This window comes from Erpetoichthys calabaricus, chromosome 10 (genome assembly GCF_900747795.2).
Source record: "Erpetoichthys calabaricus chromosome 10, fErpCal1.3, whole genome shotgun sequence".
In the NCBI taxonomy this organism is placed as follows: domain Eukaryota; kingdom Metazoa; phylum Chordata; class Cladistia; order Polypteriformes; family Polypteridae; genus Erpetoichthys; species Erpetoichthys calabaricus.
The window spans coordinates 40,384,647-40,408,802 of record NC_041403.2 but is presented as its reverse complement, the minus strand read 5'-3'; the positions used below and the strand labels follow the sequence as shown (position 1 = coordinate 40,408,802).

The window sequence follows — 24,156 nt, the reverse complement described above, 5'->3', positions numbered from 1 at the left end:
GAGGAGTTGGTGTAGAACCATCATCTTCCCTGGAGATTGCTGTCACAAAGTGGCTCACCAACATTTTGGTGCAAAACAAAACAATAAAAAAAACCATACTTACTGTAAATCAAGTTTATCCGGAAATAGTAATCTCTGGGCACCATATATAAATGTAATGCCAGAACAAATGTTTAGCACTTCTGCTAGGGAAATAATCTGTAAATAATGCATAGGTGAATGTCACTGTTACAAACTAATCCAAAGATGGATGTCCTTTAATACAGCAAGCTTGAGTAAGTCTCCCATGTGAACAGCCTAGTTCTTTATGACAAGACTGGAGTGGTGGCTGTGAGGCTAGGGATTTGCACTGGCAATTGGAAGGTTGCCGGTTCGAATCCCGTAAATGCCAAATAGCACTCTGCTCTGTTGGGCACTTGAGCAAGGCCTTTAACCTGCAATTGCTGAGCGCTTTGAGTAGTGAGAAAAGCGCTATATACATGCAAAGAATTATTATTATTATTATTATTATTATTAAAAGCAATTATATGATGTAAAAGATTCATTTACATATCAGAGTTAAGAAACACATTAGTTCGCACCAATCAGAATACAGATAAATAGTATAATCTTTAATACACCTATATCTTATCTAAATGTCCCAAAATATTTAAACGTGCTTAACTTTTTGGCATATATCTATATTTGTCATTTCCACCCTCTGATAAAGCTGCAAAGATGGCAACATCCTTAGTAAAGGATCAAAAAGAGCACAACCTTTCTGATCACTGACCTTGAAATAGCCTAAAACAAAACCCCATACGGTCATTTTTAACATTTTGGGAGTAGCTCTCAGAAGGCTAGGAGGACCAGTAAAGTTCAAATATCAAAAATATTACCATGTTCGTGATCATCCATCCATCCTTTTTCCAACCAGCTGGATCTGAATACAGGATCAACAACTTCAAAATAGCATTAAACAACACTCCATATGCCTGTGTTACTGATCCCCCATCTTTTTGAGAGTTTTGTAAAAAGGAGTAACTTTGACCTCTTGTATCCCTTTAAGGGGTGAAGCCCCTGGAGTCAATTCATGTGGCATGTACAGCTTCAAGCAATTCTGATCATTTTTGTTGAAGACACCTGTAGGTTGACCCTTTATCATAAGATTGTAATTTCCTGCATAAGAAAATGGTCCTAAAATAGTGTAAAAATGAGGGTTTTTTCAGGTTCGAAGGGGCATAAATAAAGGAGGGGCAGTGGGGACAGACTCTAAAAAGCTCAACAAGAAAGCAGGTCGAGTAGTATATCATCTGTTTGGGTTTTCTCGTGCAGGTGAGTCAGCAGGTGCTGGACAAAACAAACTGAAGGGATCTCAAGGTGTACCATATGTCATTCATATGAACACCAAAGTATTAAATGACATTATCTCATTGTTCTCTTGGTAATATGCAGGGTAAAGGTATTACAGAATGTTGTAGTTAAATAGGTAGGCACAGTCGGTAGCAAGTTCACACAGAAATTATAAAACGCACAAAGATTCATTTTGTTTTTCTGCTGCAACTACTGAGAATATTAGTGCCCTTACTTCAAAAATTGTAAAAAACTCTGGAAATTTCTGTCTAAAACAAATATTGTCGGGCTTTCACTCCTCACAAAATCTGGTCCTGCCACTGGTAATTTTTTGCCAACTTTCCAATATTCCACCCAGAAAATACCTGCGGTTCAGAGAGTGTTATGCTCTGGACCTAAGATGTAATGCAAAAAACAAGACATTAAAAAATGAACAAAAAAAAACCTTAACCTTGGGCTTTATTTGTGATAAGTCTACAATACCCTAATAAAATGATATATCAGAAGACTGTACAAGAAGAATTACAGATGCATAAAGCCTGAAAATGTTACAAAAGCATTTTTTTTAAACACCTTGGTGGAACTGTACAATGCTATTTTCGGAGGAAAAAAGCACTGCCCACCAAACCCGCATTCTGACCATAAAACATGTCTGAAGGATCATCATGTTTTGGGGCTGCTTTGTAACCTTTGCTGTGAACAGTTTGCTGTCACACATGAATTAATGAGTACAGCAGTAAGAAAGTTTACCTGAGAATGTCAGTATTAGTGGCCTAATACCTGAAGCTTAATGGAAGCTACTTAATACAGCAAGACAGTGACCCAGACACAGAAGAAAGTTCACACAAGGAAGGCTTCAAAAGAACCAAATGCATGTTCGGGGATGGCCAGATTGAAATACGTTTGTATGACCTGAAAAGGGCTATTCACACAAGGCATCTCAGAATAACGGAAATATCAGTGAGCTGAAACAGTGTTGCAAAGTGTAGTGGTTTAAAATTTCTCCTTACCATTGTGCAAGTCTGAACAGCAGATACAGGAAATGTTTGGCATTGGTTTTTGCTGGTAAAGGAGACTTTACCAGTCAGTAAATACAAGGGTTCACATACTTTTTCCAGCCGGTACCATGAATATTTAAACAGTACATACAGTATTAGCAAGACAAATACAATTGTTTTTGTGTTATTAACTAAAAAAAGATTGTGTTTATCTAATATTATGAATTTAAGATTAGAATGCATTTTCATAAGTAATTAATGCAGGCATCTTGGTAATTCACACTTTTTATACAACTGTATTTACTGGATTACAGTACTGCTTGTTTTAAAATGGGTAAAATATTTTTATAATCTGATTTAATAGGTGCTTCATTTAATGAACAAGATGAATCTCCCTTGCCCTTTTGGACCAATAACTTCAAAACCTCCTTTGGTAAGAGGTTCTTTTAATATAGAACAAAACTAATCCTTTACTTCCAACTGTTGCATGTTTATATTCAGTTTAAAAATATTCTTTCTTTTAAAATCTAATTGTGAATATTTTTTATTACCATTTTTGTCCATCTTAGTTAATTCTGAATACAGTACTCTGAAATGTGTGGGTATATGATGGAAGTCAACCTTTTAAAATATCCATCATCTGATAAACTGTAGTTTTTATTTTGAAAGAAACTTTTAAATGTGATAGGAAGACAATGAAATAATATACATTTTTAAATACATAAGTACTGACTGCTGTAAATGACATTCCTAGTGTAGTGTAAAAGTTATTCAAGCTAATGTTATTTTTGTTATGAGGTTACACTGCCTGACAAACATGAGTTGCTGGACAGTGCTGGAAAGTGGACAGTGACTGAATACATGGAGTAGTAGCATATGGTCAATTCGGCTACTGGTATTAAAGTGAGAAATTAGTTGGCAAAGAGGAACTTTGAGGCATCATCTCTCAGATCAAATGACAGCTGAGATATTCTTTAACTATAGTCAACGTCTTATTTAACTTGTGTAATTGCAGCCTTTTTCTAAATCATATTAATGTATAGTAAGTCTGATAATTTAGAATTATGAAGATTATGTAAAACTGTAACTGTTAGGGAGAAAATTGTTGAGTGACCTACAATATGGTATAATCCCTATAGTCACAATATGAAGCAGATGCAATATTTTTATGTTTTAAAATATTACAATAGTGAAATTAATTGCTGCACTATATTGTGATGTATTACAGCTTTATGTTTAACTAAAGTTGTTGAAGTTGATATCTTGAAACTCTTTATGTCAAAAAATTGTCCAATTTTTAATCCAGTAAGAAAAATTGCATATTTTTGTCTTTACAAGATTAATCTCCCTTCTTTGCAATAGGTCAGTTTTCAAATATTGAACATTAGAATTTTTGATTTAAAACATTCTTTTATACAAGTTATTGAATACAAGGGTGTTAATTCTTGGGGCAACATTTAGAGTACATTACCATTAAGTGTGTGTAGACTGTTCATGTTAGTTTCACAATGAAGTATTAAACTTTCATACACTATCATTAGAAATTTTAACTATTTTCAGTTTTTGACTACTGAGTAGTGTTCACATTAATTAAGCATAAAGTAAAATTTCAATCATCTTATGATTGTTTGCAGTCCCTTAATTTTTTATTTTTATTTTATGGACATTATTTTCCTTTGCTCATGGAACTTTACTATAGCCGAACCAGATTTACAGTTCACATGTAAATCAAAGCATCTGCAGAAATCTGTGAAAATTGCATATGAATGTGACAAGTGATTTCAACTTGGGTGTATTGCTTCTCCAACTCCATTTTGCATACATCAGTTTTTCAATTCTAAATTCAGCATAAATCAACATTTAAGCTCTCTTGTGAACTGGGGTTTGAGAGACTACTCTAGTTTGTAGTGCTCTCTAGTACTTGGCTTTAGTAATGGACATGTATTTTCTCCACCCTTTTTCTAATTTTGTTTATTCAATTTAGAGTCACTGCACAAGGCGTTAAATAACCCCAGGTTTTGGTGCCAGCCTGCTATAAGGCATACTCACCCATACATGTCCCAACAAAGTTTAACTAATTCCCATGCAGAAACAAGGAAACTGCTGATGTTACATATTTTTTGACCAGGCTGGTAACTGAATCTAGGCTCCTATAGTTTTAGAAGTTTAAAATTTTAAACATATTGGACATGCACTGAACATTTTGTAAGTCTGTCGCATACTATGTTTCTCTCTCTCTCTCTCTCTCTCTCTCTCTCTCTCTCTCTCTCTCTGTTTAATACAATACAGATTGCTTAACTGTAAAACACTGTCTCGATGAACTATTCCAGAGGAAGGTTAAAAGGTGTTATCTACTGCTGAATACATCTTTGAAGCCAAAAATCTTAATTTAAAAAGATGGAATTGCAGAATTGGGTACAGTGAAAATTCCAAATAAACATGGACAGGTTTTTTGTATAAACCTTATAGACATGTACTCCCCTTTGGTGTAACACCTTACCACAAAATAGTGCAAAGTCTGAACAAATTAGAAAATCTCATATTTTAAGATACTGTAAAGAAATAGGCATGTCAATGCAATGACACATGTTCATAAATATTTTCTTCTTTCTATACAGTAAGACCCCGCTTAATGTGGGGGGATACGTTCCAAGAAATTCCAGCGCTAAACGAAACAGCATTACACGAGGTCATCTTAACACGTAAATAATGGGGATAGAGGTGAAACAGGACAGAGAATAAAAAGGTCTATAATTTTTAGTGTTTTATTTTGTAACATGTATAATTAAATTCTTTTTTATTACATTAATTATAGACATTTTTTATTGCTAATATTGATTTTTATTTATATATAATTTATGAAAATGAAAAATATTCGAGTAAATACATAATTTATGTTTGTGATGAAGAAAGTTCTTTCTGATTTGAGACTTTTTGTTTTTTTGTGAAGAAGTCATGTAACGTCATTGGCCTTTTTCACTGTCGTTCAGCAAGTAATTGTCGATAGCAAGACCTCGCATCAATGACACTTAATCTTTCCTTTGAACTTCTAGCAAAATTTGGATCGTTTTGTATAAACTGATCCATAATTTCCGTAATAGTGGCTAAACTTTTTTTTAGAAAATCCGTTAAGTTCCTTTTGTTCCTCATCTTCAGAAATGCTAATTTGGCATTCACCTGCATCTAATTGTCTGAGCACCTGCATTTTAGTTTCCAGCAAAATTACTTTTTTCTTTGCAACCACTCATTTTAAAACTAAAAAGGGATAATTGTTATTTATTACAGTAAAATAAAATGTTTATATCCTTACACAATAACGTTGATGACTAATCAGAAGTGAACAGTGACGAAGCAGGGATACGTAATGTACTGTACTGTACAGTGGAACCTCAGTTCACGAATGTCTCGGTACACATACAAATCGGTTTACGACCAAAAAGTTCGCCAAACTTTTGCCTCGGTTCATGACCACACACTTGGTATACGAACAAGCCAGTTTCCTTTTCGGTTTGTACATGTTCAGTCTCTCCCTGTGCATTTCCTGTGCAGCGAGCAAGAGAGAGAGAGCGAGAGAGCACGACACACACAGATGCGCACACACAGGCAGCGTGAGAGAGAGAGAGAGACAGACGCACACACACATGCGTCCAGCTCTCTCTCGCACTGCCTAAGGTAGGAAGGCAGTTAACACTAGAATTACCAGAGCCTATGAAAAAACTCGTAGATCCGGCCCACCTTAAATCGCTTGTTAAATCCATTCACACCTCTCCGCCAGCGTCTTTTGTCCTCTAAATGTGCTGATAAAAGACAAGCTGCCAGCAGCCGGCTGTTCCATCCCTCCTCCGACTTAGAACGTGCACAAACTTTTCCCAGCTCATGCCTTGATTGATTATCTGGGAGTGAAGTGGAGTTTTAGAGTGGAAATAATAGATCGTTATTTGGAACACACGCATTTCATGTGTGTACCGTTTCTACAGTAATCTGTGTAAACACATTGTTAAAACAAACTTTTTCATATTTTAGTAATAAATGTTACAAAATGTAGGCATAAACTATAGAATGTGTAAAGCCCGAGTTCCAAAGATCAAATAAACACTTTCACAAAAGCTTCAAGAACTATACAACAGTTTCTGTGGTGTAGCGCGCTAAGATTTGCCTCTCAGAGTGCAGTAGCTTTGCTGTGCCTCACAGACATGAGTTCAATTCCCCGCTGGGGATAAAGTGTTACTTCTTTTTTTCTTTTTAATCTCAAACGGACATAAAATTTATAAATTGGTATGCACTGTCAGTTAATGAGATCGTTATATTTTCATGTGGGATGCTCCTTTTAAAATATTTTTTTAACAATTGAGACTGCAATTAACAGGAACAACTGTCCTTATAACTTATTTTTTCAAGATCCATAACACACAGACAGACAGAGCACTGTGTAATAGAGAGACAGACAGGCAAAGATATACAAATAAACAGGGAAGGTACATGTACTGAAAGAAAAAAAAGATCAACATGTTCTTGCTGCACTGAATAAGCTCACCCGCTCTAACATCACCCCTCCCCCCCGATCTAACTCTAAGTAACTGCACAAGTACAGACACAAACCAAGTGTAATCAAGAGTTTCTGGTTCGATCCCCACTCACTCCTATATTTGCCGTTTTCAGTAGTAAGCTGCTCTTTTTGTTAATATTATACAGTACACACATGCACTTGGTTTGTGCATTCTGTGGTTTAATTAACTATATTTATGCTTAAAAACTTAAAAAAATATATATTTACATACAGTTCGTATGGTCTGGAACAGATTAATTGTATTTATATACAATCCTATGGGGGAAAATTGCTTTGGTTCATGACCAAATCGGTTTACGACCAGAGTTTTGGAACGAACTATGGTCGTGAACTGAGGTTCCTCTGTACTGTACTGCACTGATACTGCACATGCAAGTATCTAATCAAGTCGTGTGATTGCAGCAAAAACTGCACTTTTATGTGACTGCAAAGTGAATCAATGAAAAATTAGAATTCGAAAAAAAAAAGTGTAATACTGAAACAGCGTTAAATGGAGCAGTGTTTAGCGGGGTCTTACTGTACTTTAGTTTAATTAGAAATGAGAAAGATGTGATATCTGAGAAGCTTTTTATAATGTCGTCTTCATTTTGTTTTCTTTCAGTTAATTTTCTACATGTTTGCAGGAGATTGTCATAGTATTACAAATTTAGTTTTGATTGTGATGCCAAATACTGCAAAACTTAGTATTTTTATTGTTAAAATTAACTGGCACAAGTATATCAAAATACAAGTTGGTGCAGGGAAATAGGAAATTTTAGAACTAGGTGTTGGTGACCCTAGGGTATCGGCAGTTGTTTGGGACCAATGCAGCCTCGTTTAGAACCCCATGCCATTAGTTATAATGGAGCAGTGGAGTGGTGCACGACAAGCGTTCTCTGTGAAACCTATTTGTAAGAATGGTGATAGTGTGACTGCTGCGCAAAGGGAATTTCGGCATCATTACCGTTAGGACGTCATGATCGTGTCCCATCTGCTCATGCAATTACAACAAGGTTGCGTAATTTCAAATAAACTGGTTTAGCCTTCAAAAAGAAGTCCCTAGGTGGAGACAGTTTGCATATTGCCCGACAATCCGTGACAGCTATTCAATGATTGTTTCGAAGGCACATCATTTCATGCAGTGGTGACATTCCATGGCCTCCAAGATCCCCAGATCTCACTGTTTATGATTTATTTCTGTGGGGGCATCTTAAAAGTCAAGTGTATCGCAAAGGTCCTACAACCATTGCTGAACTAAAAAACATTATTAGAGAGGAAATCGCTGGCATTCTTCTTGACATTTTACGTCGCAATACAGAATTTCCACACCAGGTTGTCAGAATATGCATGGAGAAATGGACATATTTTATATGCAAACAAAAATGATCCAGCATACTGTATTATGTATCTAATACTATTGCCGTGTTATAAATATTTACATCTTTATTTTAAAATTATTATGCTCTGGTTCAGTTTTATCCAATGCCCTATAAAGTTTATCATTTAAAAGTCTTTGAAATTATATATAGTGATTATTTTGAGTGTTTTCTATAGTACTAGGGTGTTGTACCGTGTTACTGAACGTAGTGAGAAGTCAAGCAAAATGACACCTTTTATTGGCTAACTAAAAAGATTACAATATGCATCTTGCCTGAAGAAGGGGCCTGAGTTGCCTTGAAAGCCTTCATATTGTAATCTTTGTAGTTAGCCAGTAAAAGGTGTCATTTGCTTGAATTCACACTACTGTGTTTTCCATGAAACTTTACTAAAAAGAGAAACAGAAGCACGTATAGAAGTAGCAATGCAGTAATATTTCTAGAGGGTGCAAAGTAAGACATGTCACTTTGGAAACTTTTTTTTTTTCTTTGTTCAAGTGATAATATCATATGGAACTGATAAAGTAGACATATTACTGAAGTAGTTAACTACAAATAATTACCCTATTTAAACTTGTTGAAAAAAAATGGCACGTTCTGATTCTCATTAAAAGTAGCTGCAAAAAATCTGTAGTAATGTAGGATAATGCAAGTTGTTGAATCTACAGTAAATTTATTGTTAAAATTATTCAATACTGACAGTGCCATTCTAATTCAAAACTACTTTTTGGGAAAGAAAATTTTTAAATTCCAAGTATATTAGGCCGTTTTTAACCTTCGTGACAAATTCTGCTTATATGTAACTAGGCATTTAGCCCGTTACAATAACGGGCGCTAGAACAGTGGTACATAAACATTAGTAGGAACAGTCTATATTAAATGGCAAGGGACTTTGACCTCATTCTTTTTGTTGGTCGTATTTTTCTTTCTTTCAGCCTTTCTTTTGTTGATGTTTACTTGCTGAGCTGACCGTTCTTCGTGGGCTGCCACCGTGTATTGTGTGTCTTTAATTTTCTGTGACAGTAATACTGGCTTGTACGGCTCTATTCAATAAGGGCGCGCACAAAAAGGCGAGCTTCAAAAGGGCGACCTCAATTGAGCGCGGCGAATAAAGGCGTTCGTAGATAATTTAGTTCAAATGGCTCTGGAATATGTGAAGAGCAACAGAGGTGCAGATCTTTATTTACGCGCGCCTTTATTCGCTGCGCCCAATTGAGGTCGCCCTTTTGAGGCTCGCCTTTTTGTGCATGCCTTTATTGAATAGAGCCGTACAAGCCAGTATTACTGTCACAGAAAATTAAAGACACACAATACACAGCCGTCTTGTACGTCCATAATATACCTTTAATTTTCTCTGGCGGTAATACAAGCGTGCGCGTCGGTAATATGCCTTTAATCTCCTCTGACAGTAATACTGGCTTGTATGTGGCTGTAATATGCGTCACTGTATTGTGTACCTTTAATTTCCTCTCGCAGTAATACTGGTTTGTATTTCCGTAAAACGCCTCTAACTTTCTCTGACAGTAATATCGTGCATCGCACCGTGCCCCGCGCATGCGCACTTCACCAGAAGACACCCACACACGGACACCTGGACGCACATAGGGATTTTATATATATAGATTATTTGGTATTTATTTGATCACAAGATTTTGTGAGTTTCTCTTAATATCAAAATGGGATAATATGAAACAAATTAAAATTACTTAGTTACCAGTCTTGCTCGGTCTTCCTGTATCAAAAGCATCTGTAAAAAAAATGCTCAATGTCTGCTTTGTCTGTCAGTGTCTCAGCCTTTGCACAGATTCCAGCAAGATATGCAAAATAAAAAGTGTTTCTTGCCAGTGAACAACTTTATACTGGTATTGTTTGTTGTATGATATTACCAATATTCTGATATTATTACCAAAGCAAAAAATAACTAACCTTTTGAAAGTGGCAAAATTTCATAGTATTGGTATCTTTTGACAGGGATAAAAATATAAAAAGGAAATGTTTATAAGTCAAACAAAATAATTATAGTTGTGCATTGACATTATTCTTCATTACAGTTTGAAGATTTTGTTCCTACCCCACCAATTTCGGCACCTCCTGAAAATCCTCCACTACCAGAAGAAGAGATGGAATTTTCAAGTGAAGCAGAATCTGAATATATAAGTGAAGATGATGAGGAGCATGAAAGGTGAGTTTATGTTTTATGCCGGTAATCAGTTTTTCTTCATTAATTACAGGATGGCTGGTTAAAGCAGTATTCAGTTTAAGGTATTCATTTGCTTATTATTTTTCAATCTTCAATAAAATGTATTGTTTTAATCTCCTTTTATTGTAAGTGAAACTTCATCTGTGGTTACAAAAAATGTTTTGACCAGTGGCTGTTGTGTATAAAAATATTTAAAACTTTTATGCTCAAAAAGGAAGTTAGGTGCCATTTTCTTTCTTTAGTTTAAGGACATTTGCCTCGGGGTAGATCTCTAAAGATCATTTTCTCATGATAGACTGTAACAAAGTTTAGACTAGCTTCTAGAGTTTGGCCTGCGAGTCTTTTAACTTGGCTAAGTGATTTATCCCTTCCCCCAACACATTGAATTCTGACAACATCTTCTCTGTGCTTCAAAGAATGTGTCCTCTCATTTGAGACAGCTTTAAAACCTGCTATCCCCATGACACTGGAAAGTGTTTGCTCTTTGCTAATAATGTAGAATAGCAAAAACTGCTCTTTCAGCGGCTTCCTTTTTATGTGTCTATCAAGAGAATTGCAGGTTCTTTTCTTTTGCTAGATGATACAGTAAGCACTTTTTACTATAATACTATGAGCATTATATATATAAATTCACCAAAATTTAAAATTAAGTTGAAATCATAATTCTATGTATCCTATATATAAGTTTTTTGTATAACAAATTTGCTGTAATGAGGTACAATTTTATTTACAAATATGACACTCTGTCACGTTAAATGTATATAATTTCTTGTTGCAAGTACTAATTTTACTTGGAGTTGATCAAGCAGTGCATGAATCCAAATTCCATATAAGGGACAATACTACATTTAATTACTTTTATTTCCTATATAGTATATTTTAATTATTTTCAAAAATATTTTTGAAGTTTTTATTTGAAATTGGTTTAGTTACACCCACTTTCATAACAAATAAATACAGAAAATGTAAAAATGTAACATTGGTAAAAAAAAAAAATAAGAAAAAAACAAGATTTCTTTTTAATGTTTTAACGTGTTTAATATTTATTGGAAACTCTTTTTCACATTTTCTTTAAAACAATGGTATTAATAACCAAAATGCCCTAAAAAGGAAAAAAAAGAGAGTGCAAAGAAATAGTACATTTTTAAAGAAAAGAAAATGCCTGAGCAAAAATAGTTAATAGCAAAAATGCTTCTTTCATGCTGGCCATGATGAAATTTTTGTTGACCACATATTTCACTGTTATTCTTTTCTTGAAGGTGCATTTTATAACAAGAACAAAAAAACCTCTCTGTAATATACACTTGTTGCCACTTGTAGGTTTCCTTTTTAAAAACTGGTGTGTAACAAGTATGCTGAGATGTTTGTGTAGTTATTAAGGGCAAAGGAAGAGTTCTCAGGATCACTGACTACAGTCTTATGTAGAATGCTTCATGAATCTTGTCCTTAACTTATATCTGTTTAGTTTGGTTTAGAAAACTGTATCCCGCAGTAATTTTCTCCCTGTTTATTGGAACAGAATGGTGAAACTAATGGGGATTGCAAAACTACCACCTAAACGACAACAAAAGAAAAAACCTTCCACTTCAAGAAAAAAGCCAAAATTGAAGGACCTTCTGTATGTGCCCAAGCCTGATTCTCAAAGGTATTGTATTTTCCCTGAAGTGAATGTGTTGAATATGCTAAATACATAGATTATCATTTTGTCCGTTATTTTTTAAGGAAATGATACGTTACACTTATTTCTTGTATTATTGTGAACTCTGTGAGGAATGTTTATTGGGTTCATCTACTTCTGCCCTTAACGATTAACACACACACATATACAGTAATCCCTCCTCCATCGTGGGGGTTGCGTTCCAGAGCCATCCGCGAAGTAGAAACCATATGTTTATATGGTTATTTTTATATTGTCATGCTTGGGTCACAGATTTGCGCAGAAACACAGGATGTTGTAGAGAGACAGGAACGTTATTCAAACACTGCAAACAAACATTTGTCTCTTTTTCAAAAATTTAAACTGTGCTCCATGACAAGACAGAGATGACAGTTTCGTCTCACAATTAAAAGAATGCAAACATATCTTCCTCTTCAAAGGAGTGCGCGTCAGGAGCAGAGCATGTCAGAGAGATAGAGAAAAGCAAACAAATCAATAGGGCTGTTTGGCTTTTAAGTATGCGAAGCACCGCGGCACAAAGCTGTTGAAGGCGGCAGCTCACACCCCCTCCGTCAGGAGCAGAGAAAGAGATAGAGAGAGACAGAGTTTGTTTTTCAATCAAGAATCAATACGTGCCCTTCGAGCTTTTAAGTATGCGAAGCACCGTGCAGCATGTCGCTTCAGGAAGCAGCTGCACAGAAGGTAGTAACGTGAAGGTAATCTTTCAGCATTTTTAGACGAGCGTCCGTATCGTCTAGGTGTGCAAACAGCCCCCCTGCTCAATCCCCCTACATCAGGATCAGAGAAAGTCAGCGCAAGAGAGAGAGAAAAGTAAGTTGGGTAGCTTCTCAGCCATCTGCCAATAGCGTCCCTTGTATGAAATCAACTGGGCAAACCAACTGAGGAAGCATGTACCAGAAATTAAAAGACCCATTGTCCGCAGAAATCCGCGAACCAGCAAAAAATCCGCGATATATATTTAAATATGCGTACATATAAAATCCGCGATGGAGTGAAGCCGCGAAAGGCGAAGAGCGATATAGAGAGGGATTACTGTACACACACATACTCCGAGTTACTAGCCATAAAATGTCTCTGGTGTTGCCAGTCACCCTCCACACATATACCTGTAGAAATCTTAGCCAGATAAAGTTCTTGAGTGTTGCCGATTGCCAATCACTGCGCATTATTCTGCATAGGATGCTCTACATAGGGACTTACTATCATAAGCACTAATAAACATGCATGTGTTATCACGACACACAAAAGCACAACTCTTGCTTAATCCCAGTTGCTCTCATTTTTGAGGAGCAATCTCAGTAGCCTTGATAAATCCTATGGGTAAGACGGTGGCAATTTTGCCCAAACTTGGCACCAAAAATATAAAAGCAGTGTGGTATTTGTTAACATATAACAATACCAAGTTGAAGATGATATAATGGAAAATGAAATAAGATAGTAAAGTCTGGATATAAACAGCCTTAGAAAAGCTTATTGAAAATCAGAAATGTCGAGGGGTGGATGTACTTGGCAGCTTTTGGTTTAGCAATCGGTAATATTCATAGGTTACGTTTCCTGACATCCAGATGATTTGGTCATGCATATCTCAATCTATATCGTTGCTTCCTGTGTTGCTCTTCTGTTATCAATCATGTTTGGTTCCTCGGACGAGTTATATTTGTGTTAAAATATACACATGGGGATTTGGGACATGTGATATTGCACAAATTTGATTGGGTGTCTAATTTTGATGAAGAATGACTTTGATCAAAGTGCTTGATCTTTTAAGTACCTCTGCACTACTTCCTTTCTCAAACTGTAAAATAGTTCTTTAATTCCTATACCTATGGCGTCCATCCTTTCACAGGTCATAAATTAATTGAAACTGCTTCAGTGGCATCTGTACTTATTTCTGTTCTTTTCTCTCCAGAGCCCTTAGTCAATTTCAATGGTGTCTCCAAACTTCTCTCACACCCAGGTCTTTGCTTCCCTGACCTCCAGGACTGCAGTCCCTTTGGCCTGTTGGTACCTGCTTCTGGAGTCTCCTGTGCTAATCAGACACGGAGTCCTTTTTCAGCCTGATGGCATCTCTCACCTCTGGTGTCCACCATTGGGTCCTTGGGTTGCCACTTCAAGATGGCACCAATGGCCTTCAAATATAAAAAGTGTACCCCACCTGGTATGGGGTTACTGTGGTCTCCTCCAGGAGTCAGGCCTGGGGTTGAGCATTTTGAGGCTGGACCTGCCATTGGGCCCGGTTAGGCCCAGCCTGAAATGACAATTTAGGACTGCCCTCCTGTGGACCCACCACCTGCAGGAGGAATAGATGCCGGGTACATATGACCTGGGTGGTAGTCGAAGGCAGATACCTTGGCAGACTGGAATCCAGACACATGAAAAAGTAGTAATTCAAAATGAGCCACTACTATACATTCAACTAAAGAGTGTTGGAGAGTTCGAGAGTTGTCACTGTGCACTATTACCACTTTTTGTAACAGTGAATTTTCTCTTTATTCCCCTCATTTTCCTGTGATCCAACTTTGCCTCTGATAGTGCAGTTTAAACTGTTGTTTTTAACAGAATTTTAGAAAATAAAGAAAAGGAAATGGTTGTTTCATCTTCTCTTTTAGACCTTGTAGTTGAAGTTTGTAGCTTGGTCTTTGTAGTTGGCCAATATATTGATATCTCTCATATATGTGATTTTAACTTCACTCCTTAGAAGCAGTTTTGGGCCTTTGTTGCCTCTGTTTTGTGTGTTAATAAGGGATAACAAGTAATACATTTGACCACCTTGTGTGTGTCTCTCTCTCTCTCTCTCTCTCTCTCTCTCTCTCTCTCTCTCTCTCTCTCTCTCTCTCTCTCTCTCTCTCTCTAATTTAATAGCCTTTTTACAAGTTCAGTCAGGTTTTGTAGTTGTGCCCCCTGGGGTCACCAGGATTTGCCACGATTTTCAGTGTTCAAGTAGTGCTACTTTTTAAGAGAGATTCTGAACATATAAACATTATAATTATGTTTAATATTCTGTTTATTGATATTAAAAAATGTGTATTGGGGCAACCCATTTTTAGAGTTGAGGGAATTATATTGGGTTATAATAAATCTTTTTTTAGCAGTTAATTTAGTAAAAGGATAGGCACTTTCCTCTTACCTTTCACAGACATATCCAATTAACATCCTTTTGACCTAAGGTGCTTTTAGGTATTTATTTTTCATGATCATATAAAATATCAAATGATCACAGAAGCAGGGTAATGCTTTTTTGATTGATGATGCCACTCACTCCTTTACACATTTTGTTTCTGTTGGTATTTTCTATTAATCAATAGTTTTAATTTCAGATTTCATAAAAAATAAATACAAGTATACTATCCTACTATGAATAGAATGTGCAATTACCAGAAATTGTTTATGTTGAAATAAAATATACTGAATGTGTTTTGGTATATCCTGTGTATAAACATCCACAAAATCTTTCCTCATTTGCACATCCAAACTATGAGACCATATTAATACCATCCATCCATCCATGGTATTGTTGAAGCGTCTTTTTTTTGTTTTTTGACGGAGTTCTGTGAGTTTATCTACAAAAACATTCACCCCTTGAGTTTGTTTACTTTTTTCTTGTTATACATCTACATTTTAATGCATTAAAATATGTGATCTTCCCACAATAACGCAATAAATTCAACACATTTGTGAATCAAAAATAACTTTTATTCCAAACACTTATTTCTGTAGACTCAATAACATTTCTTGTTTAGAACTAAAGTTTTCACACCCCATCCACTGAGTCGGTAGTTTTTACATAGTCCTTTAGCAGCTGTGAGTTTTCTTAGACAGGTCTGCATGAACTTTGAACATTTACATTTTGGAATATTTGTCCATTCTTCAATGTAAATTTGCTCTACCTCTGCCAATTATATGGAGTGTGTCAAAAGTAAGAATTTTTCAGGTATTTTCAGAGTTGGATTCAAGTCTGAATCTGGCTGGGCCATTCCAAAATGCTAACCTTGTGTTGTGTGTTTTGTTTTTTGTTCATGATATCTATAGTAATTTTTATTTTGTGCATTTGGTGGTGGTTCTGCTGGAAAATAAGTCTTTACCCTATATTCAGCTCTCCGGTTGACTGAAATGTGTTTATCGCATTACTGTCTTGCTTCTAATCTGGAAGTTCTCATTGCAGCAGTTATTTCAATTAGCTAAAAAATATGTATAAACTCCTCCTGAAATTACTTTGCAATGTTTTTGCACTTGGAATGCAAAGTACAACACCAACATCAGTTTGACTTGGGGAAAGGAGAACATGCAAGGTGGCACATTGTGAAAAGAGCCAGGGAAAGTCTGGATAAGCTTGTCAATAGTGTTACTTAATGCAGTGTCAGATTTTAACCATGTGTTTTGCCTTTTTATTTCTACTACTAATAAAAATTATTATTTTACTTGCAGCAATTCCCATTCTCTTCTCCAGCCATCAGATGTTTTTGAACAACTTCCAACACCTAGTCAGAAAAAAATAGAATTTCATATATCATCTCATATTCCAGGAATGCCAGAAGTTCAGCATCTTCAGGAGATTAAAGGTATAAAGAAATCTAAAAAACAAATATTCATTGTAATAACTTCAGTTTTATTTATTTATTTTTTGCCATGTGTATATATACTTGCTTGAAATCTCAAATTTGTGATATTTTTCGTAGATGGTTAAGCAGAGTATTTTATCCTCTGAAACTGGTTAAATGTACAAAATTCAATGTTTACATGATTATGTGTAATACATTTGATTAGGTGCCATTGAAAAAGCTCTTTAAAAATATAACTTAAATGTTTTTGGAGCAACTGTAATTACGTAAATTAGGTTTCATGTCTGTCCCTGAAATCTGTCCTGGTTGTTACATAATAATAAATCTAGACAGGCTATTGTCTGTATTATTATGACACATTAGTATGATACCCTGTTCTTTTACCAGGCTTGCATTTTTGAAGTTGAACCTATTGTCTGTATTATTATGACACATTAGTATGATACCCTGTTCTTTTACCAGGCTTGCATTTTTGAAGTTGAACCTATTGTCTGTATTACAATTTATAAAACACTATGAATATCTAGCCTCTATCCCGAAGCTTTCCATGATATGGCTCATCAATCGTTTGAAATGGATCCTGCATTACTTCTCTGTTATATGTAAATGGAAACTGTTCCACCTTTTCAGATTTGTCTATCTTTTCCTAAATATTGTATTCATCTATTCTATACTCGTCCCAATCTGTCAGATTTAGCCAGGTTTCTGTTACTACTTTAATATCACCATTATTTGTTGCTACATTTAACTCTACCTATTTATTTTATTTTGCCAGTACTAGAGTTGAGGTAGTTTTTAATATATTACTGATTTTATTTCAGCTTATTCACTTTGGTCTAGTTATCTTTTTAATTAAAACTACTGTTTATTCTTTTATGTAAAGTTCTAAAACTTGCCTATCTTAAACTCTTGACCCCAAATCTTTAAACAGTCCTCAACTAACATACTGATAGATTTCCCAATCCAACTTTGCCCTTTCCATCCAAATGTAACTCATCACACAGGTACAGATCCCCTCTGCTCCAAAAGGTACCCCATTGTTTCATTAAACCTATGACACTCTGTCCTACACCAAACAGAAAACTGTTAAAATATTGCACACTACCTTAGTTGCGTCTGAAAACAGTTTTTAGTAGCATCATTGTTTGTCTTACCTCTTTATAGAAATAGAAAAGAAAGAAGTGAATGTAGTGGAAGAGGACAATACAGGTTTTGGAAAGATCTACCCATCACTGGTGACAGAAGATACAAATGAGAGTGAGCATGACAGTGACAATGATATGCCTTCAGAATTCATATCAAGACGAGACTTAGAAAAGGGAAGAATTTCAAAAGAAGGTATCGTTTGTCTTTTCTGGGGTTTTTTTTTTTTTTTTAGTTTTGCATTGTATGATATCTGGCAAAACATTTACTTGGTTACATATACAGTGATTTAAAGATATAATATTTTAGGGGTAAAAGTTGGTTGACGTATCTGCTCAAAGAAGACCTTAATTAATGAAGAAGCACAATTATTCTGCTTTATCATTCACTTAGAGTTTAGATTTTCTGTGTTGGTTGTATAGTAGCGCTATACTCGATCATTTTGTTATTTTTTTCCTCCTTATTACTACCTCATGTTAAAGAAAAATAGTGTATGTGCTCCCCTCGACTTTCTTGTATACTGAGATGGAGGAAGAGGTCATCAGAACCACTTCCAACTGCACAATATCTCTCAAATATCTCTGTTTCTTATCATAGCTAATTAATAATATCGATACCCAATCATTTATCTCTATTTATAGTCAAACTTTGTTAAAATGATATTTTCACACTTGGGGAGGTCAAAAATGGTGGTGGAATTTTTTCATGATTACATATGCATTACCTAGATTATGTGCAAAGTAAAAACAGTTATATTCACCTAAAAACACAGGAAAAAGTGTTAGTATTATCTAATATTTGTTGCAATAAATCGCTATAGGTTAAACTGCATTCAGCTACATTTAATTATGATAATGATGGCAGAAATTTTAAAAAAAATCATGCATGACAGGGAGGTAGCAGCTTATTGTTCCCATTTCATCTTTATATTTACATGACCTGTTCAAAGTTTACACATTATTGTTAAACTGATAATGAAATTAATATTAAAATTAAATAATAAAAAATAAAATATTTAATAATAATAGTTATTGAAAGAATATGCCTTATATTGAATACAGTTTTTAATATCATGTACACATTTATATTTCCATGATGCAAAAAATTTGGATGGCTGTACACAATTTGAATAATTTATCTGTAATTATAACCATAGTTTACTTGAAAATTCGCAAAAGTATTCAGTTAAAGTGTGACTGTCGGTTGCACAACTTTTCTCAAATTTCTTATCTACTTCTTTTTCGTCATTTCTAATATCCACACAAAATTTTAATCATATATCTTTATTTGTGGCCATAGCCTACTTGAACAATTCCAAAGTGTACTCAGGTAAAGTACCCAAAAGTTGATAGGATTCCTTATTTTTAATATAAAGCAGGTGTACAACAAAATTGACCTAGGTCAAAGCATTTTCGAGTTATCGTGTTTACACACAGATGGACATAATTTCAAAAATGGTATTTTTGGACTCGGGAATGTCTAAAACGTCAAGAGTGACCCTTTTTGTGGTTTCATGTGGTTACTGTGTAGTAGTCACCTTTTAGGACTTTCTTAGATCAAATTCATGTTTTTTTTCTTCTGTTAGTGTTTCAAGGCAAAGTAGCCATATGTATTAACAGGTAAAACTTGACTGACTTACATGCTAATTATGCAACACTGGACTTGTTGTCTTTTCATCTTGTTGGTGACGGATCTTTTTCTTCCTATTTTAGAACTCGTACACAACAAAATTACCACTGCTGAAATTAGAACATATATGCATGTATAGGCATATACTGTGTTGTCCTCAAGCTTCACCAAAAAATATCCCAATTGTCGCATTCTTTTCCAAAAAAGTGAATGATGAATATGTTAAATGCTTTTTTTGATTGGGCTGTTATCAAAAATTAATTTCCAAGCAGAACTGTGTAACAGCAGCCCTAATCAGTAGACATAATGTTAAATTTAGGTTTTGAAATGCTTAATAATTGTTCACTGTTGTGACCTCTTAACGTGATGGCGTGTTTTGTTTTTAATGTTTTACCTTGCATTCAAACTTTAAGGGCATTGAGAGTTTTATAAAAGTTTAGCAAACATTATCCTAGACATTATACTTTCTCTTCTACTCAAACGTAACTTTTTGATGTAATTACAGCACTGAAAGTTTCACATTATATATTTACAAGAAACAAAGTATTGCTATATATGTACAACATATCCTATTATTTACATGTAACTTGCATAATTAGAATTTTTTTTGGCTTAGCACCATGTAATTATTGATATTTGCATTAAATAGCATGGTAAATGTTGTGTAATAACATTGCCAATGTTAAGTCTTTGAACGTTTAATAGTTGGATAGCCTTAAAGACATTACGGATTGATTTATTTGATGATCAGCTTCTGAGACTCTCAGATAGTATTACAATAAGCACTATAATACTATTAAAATATTCTTTTAAATGAAACTTTAGTCTCAGACTGTCTAACTTTTATACTCACATTGACAACACAAAACTATCAGTCTGATACATGAGTAATGTTAATAGCTCTGACATATTTAATATAGCTGGCAATCACACAATAATATTGATTCTTAACTAACAAATCTTCGTCAGCAAGTAAAACCTTGTTTAAGTAATAACACCTGTGGCAACCCTGAATAGTCAAGGAGTAAGTGAAACATTTATCAGCACCTTAATAATGAATTTATTGTCGTATAATATACTGTAAAAATGCAATGTTTATTTCAATTCATGTTACTCTTTAAAGTTTTACTTCTTTTTCATATTAAACAGAAATGAAAAAAATGTCACTTTTTAAAAATTACGAGCCTGGGGATCCAACCTGCAGACTTTATATCAAGAATGTTGCCAAACAAGTTGAAGAAAAGGTAAACTGACATTGCTGGATAGTTTTAAGCAAAAAAAAAAAAGAAGATTATAGAATTTTAAGTGTGATGTGTATTTTTTTTAACTGAATGCAGCTAACATGAAATCTTTTTCTACCTTTTAGCATTTGAAGTTTGTATTTGGAAGATATGTTGATTTTACATTAGAAGCTGAAAGAAATATGTAAGTGTAAAATACTTCTTTGAAATAAATATTGTAGATCAATTTATCCAATAAGCATTATATAGTATAAATACTTCAATAAATATACGTATTTAAATTGCTCCATCATCTGCACAAAACTGAATTTGTATTTAACCGTTATTCATTTGGCTAATTATTACTTTGTGCGACTGGTATTATGATAATACATTATATGGTTTGGCCTTTTATCTCCCATTTAGGTTTGATATTGTGTTGATGAAAGAAGGTCGGATGAAAGGACAAGCATTTGTTGGACTTCCAAGTGAGAAGGCAGCAGCGAAAGCTTTAAAAGAAGTTCATGGCTATGTACTTTATGACAAGCCAATGATTATCGTATCCTTTAAACAGTGTATATTTATTTCATATTGGTTACTTACAGTATAATCCATTCAGTAGCAGGAACTTTGAAGTGTTGACATGCAGTTTTTATAGGTCTGTGTAAATGCAGTCTGGAGTTACACTACTGAAGACTTGCTTGCTAACTGCTTCCTTTGTGTGTGTTGTGCAGACACAAGCTATGTGTTTTATTCTGTGCTTGGTATTAATGAATAGGCTGATAATTGAACCTAAGCTATTTTAAATAAAATGATTCAGTAAAAACCAAGATGAATATATGTATGCTACATTTGTCAAAATTAAATTTATAATGATTAACCAAAAGATACTGTTGAAGTCAGAATTGAATGACAAGACAATGTTAACAAAATTGTATCTCTGTAAGAACTTGTTTGATTGAAAGATATTAAAGACATTCTTAACCATGAAGTGCAAATATATAATTCTAGTAATTTTACCCCTTTTCCTTAATGAGATTTAGCAATATGCAAGATCTGCACGGCCAAAGCCAGATTCATCTGATCCCAAAAGACGAAAGGGTTTAAATCTATAAAATATAGGTGAGTTGTTTTTCATTTTAGTTTTAATGCATAATTTTGTATATTTTAGTGAGCAGTGCAGCCAGCATCGATCCCTACAGGCACCCCACTACTAGATTGTTGTACCATGACAATTGTTTTGTGCATTTAGGCGTTTTCTATCCCTATTTACTAAAGTTTAGAATCCCTTTTGCCTTTTATCAGCAATTAGTCTCTCATACAGCACAAAATCGAGGATTGTTTCAAGCCCAAAGTATAAAATATTTTATGTTGACCACTGCCAAATATTTCTGTTGCTTGCTCAAACAGTTTAGCATGATAGTTATGGAATACGCAACCTTCCTTGGTAGTAACATATACTGGAAAACTGTGATTCTATTTTGACTTTTTTTTATTTTTATTATTGCGTACATTATTTTACAAGTAATACAGACTAACCTAAAAGGACTAGAGATAATAGGCTGTAGTGGGTCATTTTTATAATTGGTTACAATTTGGGCAAGTTTTTATTTGTTTGGAATTTCATTGTCTTACAGAGATCACTAAATGCACATAACGTTAACTTTTATCTGATCTTAAAGATGTATTTCTTGCTATACAAACTCTGCTGCACATCACACTCTGTAGTGTACACTTAGTTTAGTATGACTTGAATATGGCTATTTAATAGATTTCTGGAATGACAGAGCAAATGTGTATACAGTTATGATATTGACTTTTGCCTAAAGAAACATCTTGTTTGTTCATATTTTAATTGATTAGTCCTTATTCATTTTAATCAAGTAATCAATAAAAAATTGTTACATTTTAGTCATTTCAGGCAGTCTCACAGCATCTCCTGACCTCTACGAACACAAAAGCAGCATAGGTGGGGGAAGTAAATGGCATTTAAGATGTTTAAGCAGTCATAAGCAATTTTATCTGGATTTCTTATGTGCATTATAGGCAGTGAGAAGTGTATTAGTGCTATAGTTTCCCTTTCATCATGTCAGTTTGTGTACCCAGAAACTCTTGTGAGGGACTATATTTTCAAAACGTCACATTTGTTTGAGTTTTCACATGCATTTTTTTAAAATGTATTAATATAAATATGACAAAACATATAAATTGCAGAAGTACATGTAGTACCTTTTTTAACTATTTTGACAGTATTAGAAAAGCCAAGCAAAATGACACCTTTTATTGGCTAACTAGAAAGATTACAATATGCAAGCTTTCGAGGCAACTCAGGCCCCTACATCTTGCCTGAAGAAGGGGCCTGAGTTGCCTCGAAAGCTTGCATATTGTAATCTTTCTAGTTAGCCAATAAAAGGTGTCATTTTGCTTGGCTTTTCTCTACATTCATAATGGCTAACACGGTACAACACCCTAGTATGACAGTATTAGAATATATACTTATATTCAAACCTTAATTTTTACCTAATTTGACAGCCCTAGTTTTTAGTGTATGGGTTTAACCCAGTTTGATTTTTTTATGTATGTTCATCATGTAATTTATTATGTTGTGAATGTGGGTTTGTTGCATACAGTTCTTCTGGTTTTGGTAAGTTAAATCAGTATTGCTTTTATATTAGTACCACCAAAATCAAGCTAACAAGGGATGAAAGTGTCTGTCAGGCAGTGTGGTGTAGTGCTTAAGGCTTTGGGCTTCATACCCTGAAGTTGTAGGTTCAGTTCCAGTACTGACTCTGTTGAGCAAGTCACTTCAGTTTGTTCCAACTGGAAAAAACACATGAAATGTTGATGTAAATCACTTTAGACAATGGTGTCAGCATAAGGAGTAAATGTATTTATACCTCTGTAAGAAAAATTATTTATTTGTGTGATTTATTTAATGGGATATATATGTATATTTGTATGTGTGTATATATATATATATATATATATATATATATGTGTGTGTGTGTGTGTAATATTTGAGTTACCAATCAGTATAAATAACCTTTTATGTGTTCTACAGTATGTATTAAAAGGATAGTAGTTTCATTGTTTCACAGTACTAATCCGCTATTTAACATTTATTTCAGGATTATTCTGTTGAAAGCGGAAGATTTTTTTTTTCCTCAAGCCTACATTGACCTTTATCTAAGAGAAAAAAATGTATAAATAAAAATGCCATTGTTTTAGTTTGTTTGCTGTCAAAGTTGTATTCATTATTTGTTACTTCAAATGTTAACAAAATATGCAATTTGGCCAAGGGTGTCTAAACTTCTGAATTGATCAGTATATAGTTTTAACAGTTGGAATAATTACAGTATTTGTTTTTAGTATGAGAACAATATTTTGATCTTCTGCAGTGCCATAAAAAAGTTTTAAGACAACACATTCATAAATGTCCTTAAAAGGAGTTAAGGGAAGAAAAGCGTCAACTAAA

General features: G+C 34.4%; 1 protein-coding gene across 1 annotated transcript in view; it reads left to right on the top strand.

The window, feature by feature from the left end:
• Positions 1-23,912, top strand: part of rnpc3 (RNA-binding region (RNP1, RRM) containing 3) — a 34,509-nt gene extending 10,597 nt beyond the window's left edge. The window contains exons 7-16 of the mRNA XM_051933217.1: positions 2,695-2,763; positions 10,304-10,434; positions 11,972-12,097; positions 16,556-16,689; positions 17,854-18,027; positions 20,611-20,705; positions 20,828-20,886; positions 21,108-21,240; positions 21,725-21,823; positions 23,833-23,912. Coding sequence (XP_051789177.1) covers positions 2,695-2,763; positions 10,304-10,434; positions 11,972-12,097; positions 16,556-16,689; positions 17,854-18,027; positions 20,611-20,705; positions 20,828-20,886; positions 21,108-21,240; positions 21,725-21,796 — 993 coding nt within the window. The 3' untranslated portion in view covers positions 21,797-21,823; positions 23,833-23,912. The remainder of the gene's footprint in view (positions 1-2,694; positions 2,764-10,303; positions 10,435-11,971; positions 12,098-16,555; positions 16,690-17,853; positions 18,028-20,610; positions 20,706-20,827; positions 20,887-21,107; positions 21,241-21,724; positions 21,824-23,832) is intronic.
• Positions 23,913-24,156: the final 244 nt, after the last annotated feature.